Source organism: Acanthopagrus latus, chromosome 11, assembly GCF_904848185.1.
Source record: "Acanthopagrus latus isolate v.2019 chromosome 11, fAcaLat1.1, whole genome shotgun sequence".
NCBI classification, from domain to species: domain Eukaryota; kingdom Metazoa; phylum Chordata; class Actinopteri; order Spariformes; family Sparidae; genus Acanthopagrus; species Acanthopagrus latus.
Window position 1 is genome coordinate 12,846,201 of NC_051049.1, and position 13,551 is coordinate 12,859,751.

General features: G+C 40.6%; 1 protein-coding gene across 4 annotated transcripts in view; it reads left to right on the forward strand.

Moving 5' to 3' along the window:
- The window catches only part of tle2a (TLE family member 2, transcriptional corepressor a), a 45,235-nt gene that overhangs the window by 11,056 nt on the left and 20,628 nt on the right, over positions 1 to 13,551 (forward strand). For 3 of the 4 annotated variants that reach the window (XM_037115289.1, XM_037115291.1, XM_037115292.1), the window contains exon 2: positions 1,833 to 1,996. In XM_037115289.1, the coding sequence (XP_036971184.1) occupies positions 1,833 to 1,996 (164 nt within the window). The remainder of the gene's footprint in view (positions 1 to 1,832; positions 1,997 to 13,551) is intronic. The other variant, XM_037115290.1, reaches the window with a different exon arrangement.

Here is a 13,551-nt window from a genome sequence, read left to right on the forward strand (position 1 = left end):
AAGCAGCAGCGGTCTCACTATAGTTGTTCATAGCAATGCTGGGAAATTGGAAGACGTATACCGTGAATGAATGATGTGATTATACAGTTGCTCTCATGCTAATGGAAGGACCACCTCCTAAATCAGCACCAGCCCAGAACCAGAACATGATTCGCCTGAGTCAAAAAGAAGGGGGTCATTTCATAGATTGCATTGAATCAGGTAGCCTTTAGGTTGGTAGAGCTCCCCTAAATGAATGCAATTAAATTGAAGTCTCTGTAGGAGTCGAAATGTGATGTATGGAAAAAGAAGGTACAAGATAAGCAGAGGCAAAAGTCTCCATCTTCGGTTGATTAGGAAAATGCTGCAACCCTGTTTTGCTGTGACGCTCCAGAAATATTTTCTACCTTCAAAACTGCAAAGGCTGAGATAACTTTTTTCTGTTTTTTAAATAGGACAAACAAGCTCAAAAGAAAACCTTACATTACCATTTCATTGTCTAGTCAGGCTAGTTTAGCGTTTCATAACCCACAAACAGACTCTGTTTGACAAATGCTGGAATGAACATCGCTGCAGAGATCAGTGTCTAAAAATTACAGGGCTGCATTTCTTGATTTATAATAGATTATATGTGTGATTACAGCAAGCGAAGCTACATGTCTACAAGGTAAGGAAGCACATTAAAGCTAAATTAGTTAAGTCTCCAGATAGCAGAAGTGTGTGTGGAGTTCAACAAAAGTGCAACTGGATTGTAACAGTGTCCACTTAACACTGAGCTTTAACAGAAATTTTGAATGACAAATGTTGAAATCTGTAAAAATTTAACTCGATCTGCATCATAAAGCCACCCGATTTACTTTTGCATCACGGGCTTATTCTTAGAACTTTTGATTCTATACTGTTAGGTAATACTCGCTATTTGGGGTTGTTATCAGATCAAGCAATCCCACTTGGCGTAGCATCTGACTCTGTCCTCTCGCAGTCTTCACACCTCCCATCACAGGCTGGGAAAAGAGCACAAACTGTTGGAATCACCGGCAAAAATTTGGCCGCTAATAAACTAACGGAGCCACATTAAAAACCAGTTGGCGCTTTCCTGTGAGAAAATTAAAGTATATTACTATCACTTAACCTCACCGTCATACTTGACCATCGTGAAGCCTGTGAACCGGCTGTCCCGGGCCCCTGTTGGCCTCTGCACTGTGTTATTTTGACAGAGATCCAAGTAGACTGACAGACGGACAGCCCCCCCACCACCCTCCTCGTCCAGCTCTCAGCCCCCTTTTGTCTGCCTGTCCTACAGCATTACCCCTATGGTTGTAGTCTCCTAATTGCTCTGAACCCTGCAGAGATGGGGAAACTAAGCACAGGGTGGGGAGGGGTCTTCTTCAGCCACGATGGGGTCCCTTTTTTTTTCGCCCGCTTTTCTCCCTCCCACTGCTCTATTTCTCTCTTTATTTCTTTCTTCTACTCAGACTCGCAATTAAACAAAGTGTGCTCATTTGGCTAAGAAGCTCTTGTACCTCTCAGCCCTCCCATCCAAAGCTCGGTAACACATTCACATCTGGCTCTGCTTCCGATGAGTGTCTCTGTAACAGCCCCTCGCTATAGTTACACACAAGCATGATGGCGTGCATGTGCAGATGTGGTGCTCATGTTTGCTCTCTGTGGTTGTTTTATGTCCTCCTCAGATGGAGCCTCCTGCTTGAGTGAAGCATTTCTTTTTAACATATTGCACATAGATTTGTCAAGCCATTGGCCCAAGGATTTTGACACAGTTTTAAAGAATTGAATGCAACTATCATGTACTTTCAAGTCAAATCTCTCAGTCAGCTGCCTCCTTTTTTTCCCAGGCACCTCTTCAGCCACCCCCGGGGTCCTCGGCCTCTGTGGTGGCAGCTGCAGCAGCGGCGGCGGCAGCAGCCTCGGGGACACCCCAGTCACTGAAACTAACCTACCCAGAAACTTTGGACCGCATCAAGGAGGAGTTTCAGTTCCTTCAGACTCAGTACCACAGGTGAGTTGTTTTTACAGCTTGTGTGCTGATGTTTCCCCGCAAGTATCGTTTTTCGGGTCACTGAGAAAACAGCACTGTGTTGAAACAAAGTGGCAAAGGTTGCTTCAGCCGCAGTTGAAACAGTGAGATACAATCCAGGAAAGGCAGTTTGGGTTATAGATCCGTGAGTTTGAAGGTTTATCAGATGCTGCAACACCACAGAGATGTTTATAATACTTCTAAAACAAACAGGATTTTAAAACTCTGCCACAAATGTTTTACACTCTGCATGGTTGAGCTGAGTGGTTCACGCTAAAAAGAAACCTACTAGGGACTTGTACTCGCATGTAGTGGATTGACCAGTGCAGTGTTTTGTGAGATGACTGTGCATTGAGTTGTTGCCAAAGTTTAGCCAAGTTCAACTTTTTTTTTTTTTTTTTTGACACTCGATGTCTGAAAAAAATACAAGACTATGTGATGTTTTGACTAACCTTCTTGGCACAGTTTCGGGACCAATAGTTGTATAAAAGCTGGCTGTTCTTTTTGCATTACTGTACGGTGGGCTTGATGTGCAGGAATGTGCTCAGAATGCCTTTTGAATGTGGGATTTGGGCTGGCTGTGGAGGCCCCACCTTCCTCCCCCTCCCTCCAGTCTCTGTTCTCGTGGCACACCTTCACACGGTCCCCACCCCCTCACTCTTCTCCTCTCATCCTGCTTTGATTTGTGCTGGCCAGAATCTCCCCTCTCTCCCTCCCCTTCTGTCCCACTTCAAACTTCTTTTGTACAGCCCTTGTCCACAGCCCCTCTAACCCCTGTGGCTACTGCTGCTCCTCTGTACACACAAGTGTGTGTGTGTGTGTGTGTGTGTGTGTGTGTGTGTGTGTGTCTGCCTGTCTGTCTGTCTGTGTTCACTCATGCTTCTGACTGTTCTGCTCACCACAAGCTCAACAATCTCACTTAATACTAGAATGACTGAACCAACACGTTCAGGTACTTTGGTACATACCGGTAAACAACTGAGCGACTGGACCTCTGTATCAAGATATGTTGCCAGCTTGCAAGTATTTTTCAATACATTCTTGTTGAATTAGATGATTTTTTTTGTAGCATTTAGGGAATGCAATAATTTGCAAAAGAGCTGTGTTTACTGACAATAGTTTCACAAAGTGTTCCCAAGTCCACATATAAATATCCTTTATAAAATCAACCCCGCCCCATCCTTTCTTGTGAATGACTGAACCTTTAGAAGAAGCTCCTTTCATATACGCTCACCTGTTACCACTGAAGCTGTTTTTCTGTGAAAAGTTCCACACGGGTGTTTTTGGAGCATTTCACAACTTTACTTTTGTTGCCCTTGTCCCAACTTGTCTGAGACATGTTACTGCTATCAAGTTCAGAATGAACAGATGTCAACAAAAATCAATGAAGATGATGAGGAAAAACATTGAATATTTTGTGCTGATATTGTATGAAGACAAGTAAGAAAAATTAGTAAATGATCTAATTGTTTCACTGTGTTTTACATAATGTCTCAACTTTATTGGAATGGGATTGTGTTTATTGAATATTTCAAAATGTGGTGAGTCATTTATAACATCTTCGTGTTTCATGGTCCTAAAACTTGAAACAGTATTTGCACACTATCTACAACCAGTACTTCATTCTATATGGATATGACAACTTCTTCATCACAAATGATGGAAACATGTCAACCAAAATGGTTTGAGGAAGACCATTTGTGGTCATGAGTCAAAGGCAACATGCACACCACTTTTTTTGTTTTCAGTGCAATGGTACTTCCTGCACATGTGTTTTCTTTATGTCTGCATTGATTTACTTTTTTTGTCTACTTTTCACAATGACCTTTTTTTTCAAAAATGATAAATATAAATCAATGCAGAATTGTCTTTTGTCATGAATGATGAAATAGAACCTGAAGAAAAAATAATAGTGAAACAAGACCAGATTAGGTTATCATGGGCTGCAACTAACAATTATTTTCATTATTGATTAAACTGCTGATTATTTTCAGGATCAATCCATTCATTGATCAGTCATTAAAAGACAAAACATTGTGAAAAATGCTTATTACAAGTGATGTCTTCAAAATGCTTATCTTGTCTGACAGACAGTCCCAAACCCGAAGACTCTTAATCTACTATCATAAATGACAAAGAAATGCAGCAATTGTTACATTTAACAAGCTGGAATCTGCAAAAAATTAAAGTCGTTGCTTGAAAGATGGATTAGTTTTCTTTCCATTAGCTGAACAATGAAATGAATAATCGCTGCAGCTATAATTAGACCCCAAATGTTATGATGCTGACCACATCTCTACCATGTTATCCTTTTTGATATCCATTTGAATTTTGAATGAATGTGGGTGCATGTTCTGTGTACTCTGAAAGAGAGGACAACCCACCATTATCACCCTTGGAGCTTGTGTGAACCCCCTTTGAGCAGCACTGACCCAGACAAAACAAGCCACTCAGGGAACATGAATCACCCCTGGATCCGCCCTTTGAGACGGTGTGATCAGCGCCGCTGGCAGCCGTTCAATGTTACACCTCGTGTTACAAAACACCTGGATCGTTGCCCTCTTGCCAAGCACTGGTACTGAGAACTATCGAGCAGGATGAACAATAAAAGAATGATGAGATTAAGGACACGGCTGGCAACAAGAGCGAGCTTGTGATCCCATCCTCTTCGTCCAGTTTTAATATGACAGTGCACTGTTGTAGCTGGCCCGGATTAGGTTTCCCGGAAAGATTTGTTTAACCTTCCAGCAGGCTTCTCCAGCAATCGTCATACTGCATGCAGCCACAACTGAGAGCTGATTGTGGCACCGTGGCTCATAACAATAGCAACAGTCTTCATAAGAACAGATTGTGTAATCAGACTTCTTTTCACATATCAAGTGACGCATGTTTAACCTGGCAGGTAGGTTTGCGGGTATGAACCATTTTAATTGGATTGACTGGCGTTTTTTTCTTGCTGATAATTGGCATAGGAACTGTGCTGCCAATGTTGTTTCAGAGAGATGGCAAGAATAAACTATGAGCTTCTATCACTTAAAGGTACTGAGATATGACTGCATGATACAATATTATTATTTATAACAGACTTTTCGTGGTTGTGGGAAGATATGATGATATTTGCGTTTCATTCCTTTTTATGTCGATTTTGCATAATGTTCTGTGTGCTGAGTTGTAAGTTTATTACACCAATTTCTCACTGGACAGAAATCCCACTAACAATCTGGATTTTCTTTTTAATGTGAATGAGTCTAATCAGCGTTGATTTCCGAGTCAAATGACTCTGCAGTATACTCAGAAGTTTATCGGCTTCAGCACCAGTCTGCTGTGATGGAAACACAAGACAGAGGTGGACACACTTATTTTCACCCCTTCTCAGTTGTGATGCTATAAAACACATTTAAGACCAGGATGCTGAATTTTTAATACTTTGGCATTAGTGTCTGTTCAAGCAGTTCTCAGTCATTGTTCAGTCAAAACTGAAGTAACTATATTAAAAAAGAAACTATTGGGGGGGGCTTGGTGTAATGGAAATTATCAGCCTCTGGTAAAATATTTGTAGCTAATATAATATTTGGTCTTTTCCACACAAGGTCAGTAAAAGCATGTGTCACTATATGCTTTAGTACATACACAGCAGATCAATGTGTCTAATTCAGCATTTTATTTGTTTATTTGTTTTTCTGTCTTCTCTTCTGGATGTAGTCTGACGAGGTATACGATCTCTTGCTTTCTACTATTCCTTGATTTCTGTCGTGTTCTTGATGACATACGTGGCACACCAGCTGTATTCGGTGCAAGAAGCTGAAAAATGAATGCCCTCCAAGACAATAGTCTGCACTAAATCCTACATTTATTAAAGTTGTAATTTTCATGGGCATTTTTTTATGCTGCTGTTTAAATGTGGTGCATTATTTTCTTTTGGATGTGTTTCTAGTATTCTGTCCACCCTATTTATAAAAAATTAGGTGGACTTAATATCAGCTAGGTGTACCTAATATAAAGTGACAACTGAGTTTATATGCTAATAACAGAAAAACGTTTTGATTAATGGATTGACCCGTTCATGCTGATGCTATTTTAAATGTGTGGTAAGATGTTTATATCACTTTATTTTTTATGCAGGCCTCTTGTTTGTGTTAAAGGCAATCACCAAGCAGCCCAGTCATGCATGTGACCCTCTCTGGAGTCAAATGCTACTTTCACATCATAAAACCACCTGTAGAAATGTTCTTAAACATCACAAGCAGCACAGTAAACCCACTTTGGTGAAACCCTGAGAAGCTGTTACATGTCAGGTTGCTCTGAGAACGTAACTGTTAAAAACTCATTTTGGCAGCAGTTTTGGATAGGTCCAGACAGATAGCGGTCAGTTGGATTAACAGTGGCTTTGTTTAGTCCTGTAGCAGACAGTGCGGAGCTCAGATCCACATGCAGGCACCTTCATGTAATCAGAGCCTCTGGTGCACTATTCACACCGCAGGGAGGACGTGACCTGGACGCCCACAGAGCCAGACACTAAACACACTGATCCATTCAGAGAGACTCCCAATCTGATGCATGTGCTTAACACACTTACACATATGCAAGGGCGTCCCCAATTATCTTCACACACACACACACACACACACACACACACACACACACACACACACACACACACACACACACACACACACACACACACAAATAGATGCTGTCCAGAAATAGCAGGGCTTAGTTGTGTATTTTGTCTGCAGAGAAGGTGGCTGGATTCTCATAGATGTTGGATTAGATGGCAGGAAAGAAACGGAGGGAAGGGATTAGAGCTGATGAGCTGCAAGTGTGTGTGTGTGTGTGGATGCGTGGGTGGCAGGGTGCGATTCTAAATTTGTGTCTCTTGTCTCTTTGGTGGCATGTGTGGTTGGTACAAAGGGATGAGAAAGATTACTGAGGAAGCTAAAGAAAGGGAAGGGTTAATTGATTAAAGGGTCATTGGTTGGTCAGCTGCTCAGGTTTTTGCTGTGTATGTGTGTATGTGTGTGTGTGTTCTAAACTATCCAAATGGGCTGTAATCAGCAGACTAAAGGGAGATGGGAGGAGCTGCTGACACAGGGCTCTCATTACTGTAATTCTCTCTCTATAAACACACAGCCATATATCAGTCATAAGTGTGTGTGTGTGTGTGTGTGTGTGTGTGTGTGTGTTGTATTTAAAATACTTGGCAGTCACTGTCAGCTGCTCCAGTTTGCTACAAGAGAGAGTTGTGATATTAGCCAGATGCAGAGCACGCATATTCAAACTCAATCATATCACATTGCTGTCACAGGTTAATCTCTGGTCGTCATTGTTCACAGTAGTGCTGAGATAATTTGTCTATTTAGCAATTCTTTAAATGACAGAAAAACCCTGTAGGTAGTTTGTCAGTGAAAAGTTCCCAAAATCAGCCAGTTCTCTGTTCTCTATTGAGCACCTTTGAACTGTCAGCTGGACATATAAACAATCCAAATGTTTCCCTTTGGGGCTTGTGCCAAGTTTTAATGGAAACCTTATATTATTTTTCCGGACAAGTGAACTGTTTCAAAATAATTGTTTGTAGACTAGCAAAGATCACTTGATTCATTGATTAGTCAGTCTTGTAGCCTGGCTGTAACCTGATTTTTTTATTTTTTTAATTGATACCTGGAGGTACAAAATTCCAATACAGATATATCGGCCAATAACACACATTTTTTGCAGTGAATCCGCAGATGTTAGTTATTAAACAGTTGTAACAAATATATGTAATGGAGGCAGAATATTTACCAGTTAACCAATAAACTTTATCGTCTCAAAGAACGAGTGCACTGAAACGGAGTTCAATGATATGCTTTTTCCCTAGTATCTCTTTCTGCAATATAATATCAATTTTAAAAAATTGTAGTGTTGGATAAAGGCAGATTGATACATTTATTGGGCTCTAATTATATTAAATCTAATTTCTTCAGGCTTTGAACTGGGGATGCATGATGTGCATTCTTTTAAGATACAGATAACCAATTATTACCTGCTTCTTGCAACATTTATTTTTTACATTTTCATGTTGGTATTTTAAAGTAGTTATGTTCATCTAAGGGTTAAAAGGCTAAGCTGTAGTTGGTAAAGATAATTAATTTAATATTCTAAATGTCTTACCATCTGACATCACTGTTGCCCACAAAGAACAGATCTGACTCTTCAAATCATTTTTGAAATTTTTTATAGTAAAACATCTTGAAAAATGTCAAATATACCTAAGCTTGTATAGCATTTTGCTCTTCGTGAATAAAATGCTCTGACATAATCTGTCAAGTGACACATGTCAATTGTTTTTAAATACTTACGAATACAAAATAAAGGCTATCATAAAGCAGAGCCTATGGCTGCTTCGACTGCAGATAAAACCATAGTAAATGGTAAAGATTAGGGATCAGATGTAGTGCATGAGGATGAGGCAGCGAGAAAATAACTGAGTTTCGATTGTGCCATTAGCCAGAGAAGTCCTTGGTCCACAATCATGCACATGCATCCAGAAAGACTGTGTGTGTACAGATATAATTACATAAAATAGTCATGAATCTTCTAATTGTAGCTGTCTGTTTGTCACTCACCACATAATGAAATTTATATTTGCTTTAGGGAGGCCCAAGGGTTAATTGTTTGCTCATAGTTACTGTGCGTGTGTGTGTTTTTAATCATGAGTATTTGTGTGAGAAAAGAGGTGTGCATGTGTGAGCAACATTTATGAAAGGGCAGCCCTTACAGTGAGCCTGGCAGCAGAGAGGACTACAGTTGGCCTGCTGTTGTGCGACGAGATCCCAGCTCTGTTTTGTGTGTGCATGTGTGGGTGTGTGTATTTGCTCTTGTACACACCCTTGAGAGATGATGAAAGAGCGTACAGGCGAGTTGGGTGGGTCCCTGGTGTGCATGTTTGAGTGCGAGAGTGTGTTTAAAGAGCGAAAGAGGGACTGGGATAGAAGATTTTCTCCAGTGGAGCAGCGGGGAGGAAAGGTTGATCAATAGTTAATGTGATGTAAAGTGAACAGTCACATACCTGCAGGCGGGCGGGCTAAATGGTCCTGACACTGTAAAGGCACAACACCAGGGCAACCGTTACATGGCTCCTGTGTGTGTGTGTGTGTGTGTGTGTGTGTGTGTGTGTGTGTGTGTGTGTGTGTGTGTGTGTGTGTGTGTGTGTGTGTGTGTGTGTGTGTGTGTGTGTGTGTGTGTGTGTGTGTGTGTGTGTGTGTGTGTGTGTGTTCTTTATTGGCTGGTAGCTCTGTATTTTGTATAGCACGTGTGTCACTTATGATGTCTGTTTGCCAAAGACAGCGCTGAGCTCCAGACGGCAGAACAAGTGATGGTGGATCCACACTTGGTAGCAGCAGCCGGGATTAATAAGCATCAGTAGGTTTAGTGTTGGCTCATCCGCCTGGTAATGTTTTCACTCTGAAAATGTTCCTATTTTCTGATAATGATGTTTATCGGCATGTATGCTTTATTCTGACACAGTTAGTCCCTTTTTAACTGATAAATCATCATCAGAAAATTATACATAATAACACAGTTGGTAATCACTTGTTACTCATTAAGCAGAAATAGAAAAAAAAAAGATCAGTCTCCAGCCTCTCAAATGTGATGATTTACAGCTGTTCTTTGTTTGTATTGTTGAAAATAGAATATCTATATCAGCACCAAAAATTTAGTATTGATCGGGTCCTACAAATAACCAAAACAAAACCACTGCAAGTGCTTTAATATGTCACTAAGTCAGCCTGACACGCAGTAAAGGGCCCCAGGCTGGGACTTGAACCCAGGGCCACTGTAGCGAGGACAAAGCCTCTGGACATAGGACGCTTGCTCTACCATCTGAGCTAATGGGCATCCTATTACGTGACTTTTTACCTTTTAAAATAACAACTTCAAACTCATGTTGATGGTACAGTGTTGTAATGGGATGAATGGTGTTTCTGCCTCCTGCTTTTAGTCATGTAACTTCAGTGAGACGGAAGGATCACGGCGTTGCATACATGTTTACTTCAAGAAACAAGTTGTCAACATAACATTGCTATGATGTAATGAGTTTTGTTTGTAGTTGGCACCTACATTACATCTGACAAATTGTTACAGACCTGAGATTTGAATTTAAAACAGTGGTGTTAAACTGTGGAAAACTGTCAATAAATGCCCACCATGATTGCCGAAATGCAAAGCTGACATGTTTGGATTGCTTGTGAGCGAGGAAACCACCAAAAATTTACATCTGCAAAGCTAAAACTAGGACATCTTTAACATTGTAGTTTAAACATGGATACAAATGATTAATTATCAACATTGTTGCAGATTAATTTTCTGTTGATCAGATTACTAATCTCTCAAGAAACAGATGTAATGTCTTTCCATTTTTAGCCATAGTTGTGACTGGAAATATTGTGTCATTCACAATGAAATGTTCCAAGTTCGAGGCTGTACCGTGTTTAAACTGCACACAGGCTGCTAGAAGGAGAAGATTAACTTCTATCCCTTTTAACTCAAATGGCTTTCTGCTGTGTACCAAATCTATCCTTATTAGTTTGATGTCCTCTTTAATTTTATCTGTGTAAAATATCAGTTTTTGTTGGAGAAATATCCAACAACCAGAAGCAATGGACAAGTGTTATAGAACAGAAAAACAAACTGAAAGTCTTTTTTCCTTTTTAGTGAAATAATCAATGAGGGAATAGTGAAAGTAAAAGTATGGTGAAGGAAAAAACAAGCACTGGGAGGAGTTGACATTTTTACAATACCCAGTAGCCCGTTTCAAACGTGGAGACTAAAAAGCCAGTCGGCACATTTCTACAAAGTGCAGGATCTTAATTAGATGCTTCAGTCTCTGTAGGCCCTTGTTAGAGTGTGTGTGTTCTGCCCGTGTTTATTTAGCAGGTTTGTGCGTATGTGTGGGTTTACATACTGCACCGTGCTTGTGCTCACATGTGTGGGTTTTGTGTGTGTGTGTGTGTGTGTGTGAGACTACATGTTGTCAGTATATGTGCAAGTATGTGGGTTTAATGTCTACAAGCACACGCACACACACACACACACTTGGAGCATGGGCATTTAGGTGTGTTTTTGTGTGTGTGTGTGTGTTTTCAGTAGCAGTGCAGCACTGACAGAGCTGTCTGAAGGCTGGCAGGCTGCAGATTTGTAGCGCATTCGGCTGATCATCTTATCTCCTGTCACCGCCAGTGAAAGATTGGAGGAACCGAGCCTGACTTGACGAGCACACGCACACACACAAACACACATGCAAGCATGCTTGCGCGCACACACACACACACACACACACACACACACAAACACAGTCATATCTGCTTTTTTTTCTTGCTGTTCCTTTCTCTCTCGCTCACTCAATCTTGTTTTTTTCTCTGTGTCTTTCTCTGCTTCCTCCAAACCTCCTCTCCCTCCCTCTCTCTCAGTAAATGGTGCTGAGCCAAACACTAATTATTACAGGCAATCATTTCGACATGAAATACTCACTTCCTGCTCACTGCTCTCCTCCCCTCTCTCCCCCTCATTTTTCTCCCTCCTCCAACTCTTTTATGCTCCTACAGTCACATAATGGCACACACACACACACACACACACACACACACACACCCCGAGTAATTTCATTCCTTGAAGTCCATTTTGTGGGGAATGATTATTTCTTTCTGAGTGCGACCTTGGGGTCTCTCCTGTAAGAAGAAGAAGTGTCTGCCTGCAGTGTGCGTGTGTGTCTGCACAACAGCATTACAAGGTTGCAAAGCAAACATACACTCTCACACACAATTTCAAGTGTGCAGTGCCAAAAACGGAACTGATTTTAGAGGTGATTTTAGAGACATTGATTTTTTTTCCCTCTTTAGTTGTATTTAATAGAACTGCTGACTGCTACTCATTTGCTTTCATGAGCCGAAGTGGTTTTAGAGATGTGGCATATTCCTTTCAAAATGACCTGATGCTGTAAGAAAGCATGCATCCATAAACCATAATTTGGAGCTGAAATGATTTGTTGAAAAAATTCGCTGATGAGTTCATCCACACTAAATTAATTAGATGGTTTCTTTTTATGTGTTTTAGCCATTTTAAGGCTTCGTTGGATGAATGAGAGTCCAGAGAAAAGAGGGGGGAGACAAGGAGGGAATGGGTGCCGATATGTAATGTCGGGTTCCCAGCTGGACTTGGACCAATGGAGGACAATCTTGACAATCAATTAATCATTACAGTTGTTGTATCACATAAAAATGAACATTGTCTGTCTGGTTGAGGCTGCACGATATTTGAAAAAACTGACATTGGGATTTTTTTTTAACCCTGTGATATATATTGCGATATGAAAAAAATACAGGAATTTTCATCAGATGCCCTGAGTAGCACTTTATATTATGCTGCACTGCTGCTATCTTGTGGACAATTAACCTGCAATGATCTTACCCGTTTTTGTGAATGTTACGAGTATGGCTTATGTCTGTGTTTTAGAGATATTCTTATTGTTATCAGTTATTGCTTGCTTTTATTGTGCTGGGACCTGCGTACATGAACGACAATAAACACATTTTACGCTAAGTATCTAACAATGAGTGATAAACAGGTTATTCAACCTTTTATTCAACAACTGAAATCATGTTTTTTTTTTTTTTTGGACGACAGTCAGATCTGTCTTTGCATGCATTGTACTGAGCTTTGTGGTACCGACGTAAATAGTCAAACACATTAGTTGTGTTGCCTCTCGTTGTAGTGAGAGATGCAAGACACTGTCGACACGGAACAGGTTTTTGGTCAATATCATCCTTCTTGTTGCCGAAATAATTCCAGATAACTGACTGTGAGAGTATGATGCTTTCCTCTGCCTTATGAACACAAACTTTGTTTTTTGTTTTTGTTTGGATAGTTGGTTGAACAGATTTTTTTTTTTTCTTTAAAGCTGTCACAATGTGCTCTTCACTTTTGAGAGCACTTTATAGACTTGAGAATAAATATTGGGGAGCACTGCAGTTGCTTCACGAAAGTCTTGGGTTCAGGGGTTTGCATGTTTTCCCCGTGCTGCGTGGGTTCTCTGTTGGTACTCTGGCCCGCAATCCAAAGACATGCAAGGCTAATCAGTCACTCTAAATTGCCCGTTGCTGTGACTGTAAACGTGAATCGTTGTTTGTCCCTGTGTGTCGGGCCTGAGATGAACTGGCGACCAAGGTGTAAATAATGAGAGCCCATGACTGACAGCGGCATTACAGTTCATGTCAGCTGTGACGCATGGTGTTTTTATTTATCACAACAATTCAACTTAAAGGTGAACTATGTAGTTTGGAGGAAGAGAACATGCTTCATTTTCATGATTTGAATAAACAAACTGACTTAAAAGGAAAACACAATTTCAAACTGTTCTGCTTTAAAGCAAATGTCCAGCAAATATGGACGGTGTGCTCCTCTGAAGACAGCTTGTAATCAACTGATTAATTGCTTTTGAAAATAATCTTTAGTACTAACTGCGGCATTTAAACATAGGAAATTCACAACAATCAATTCTT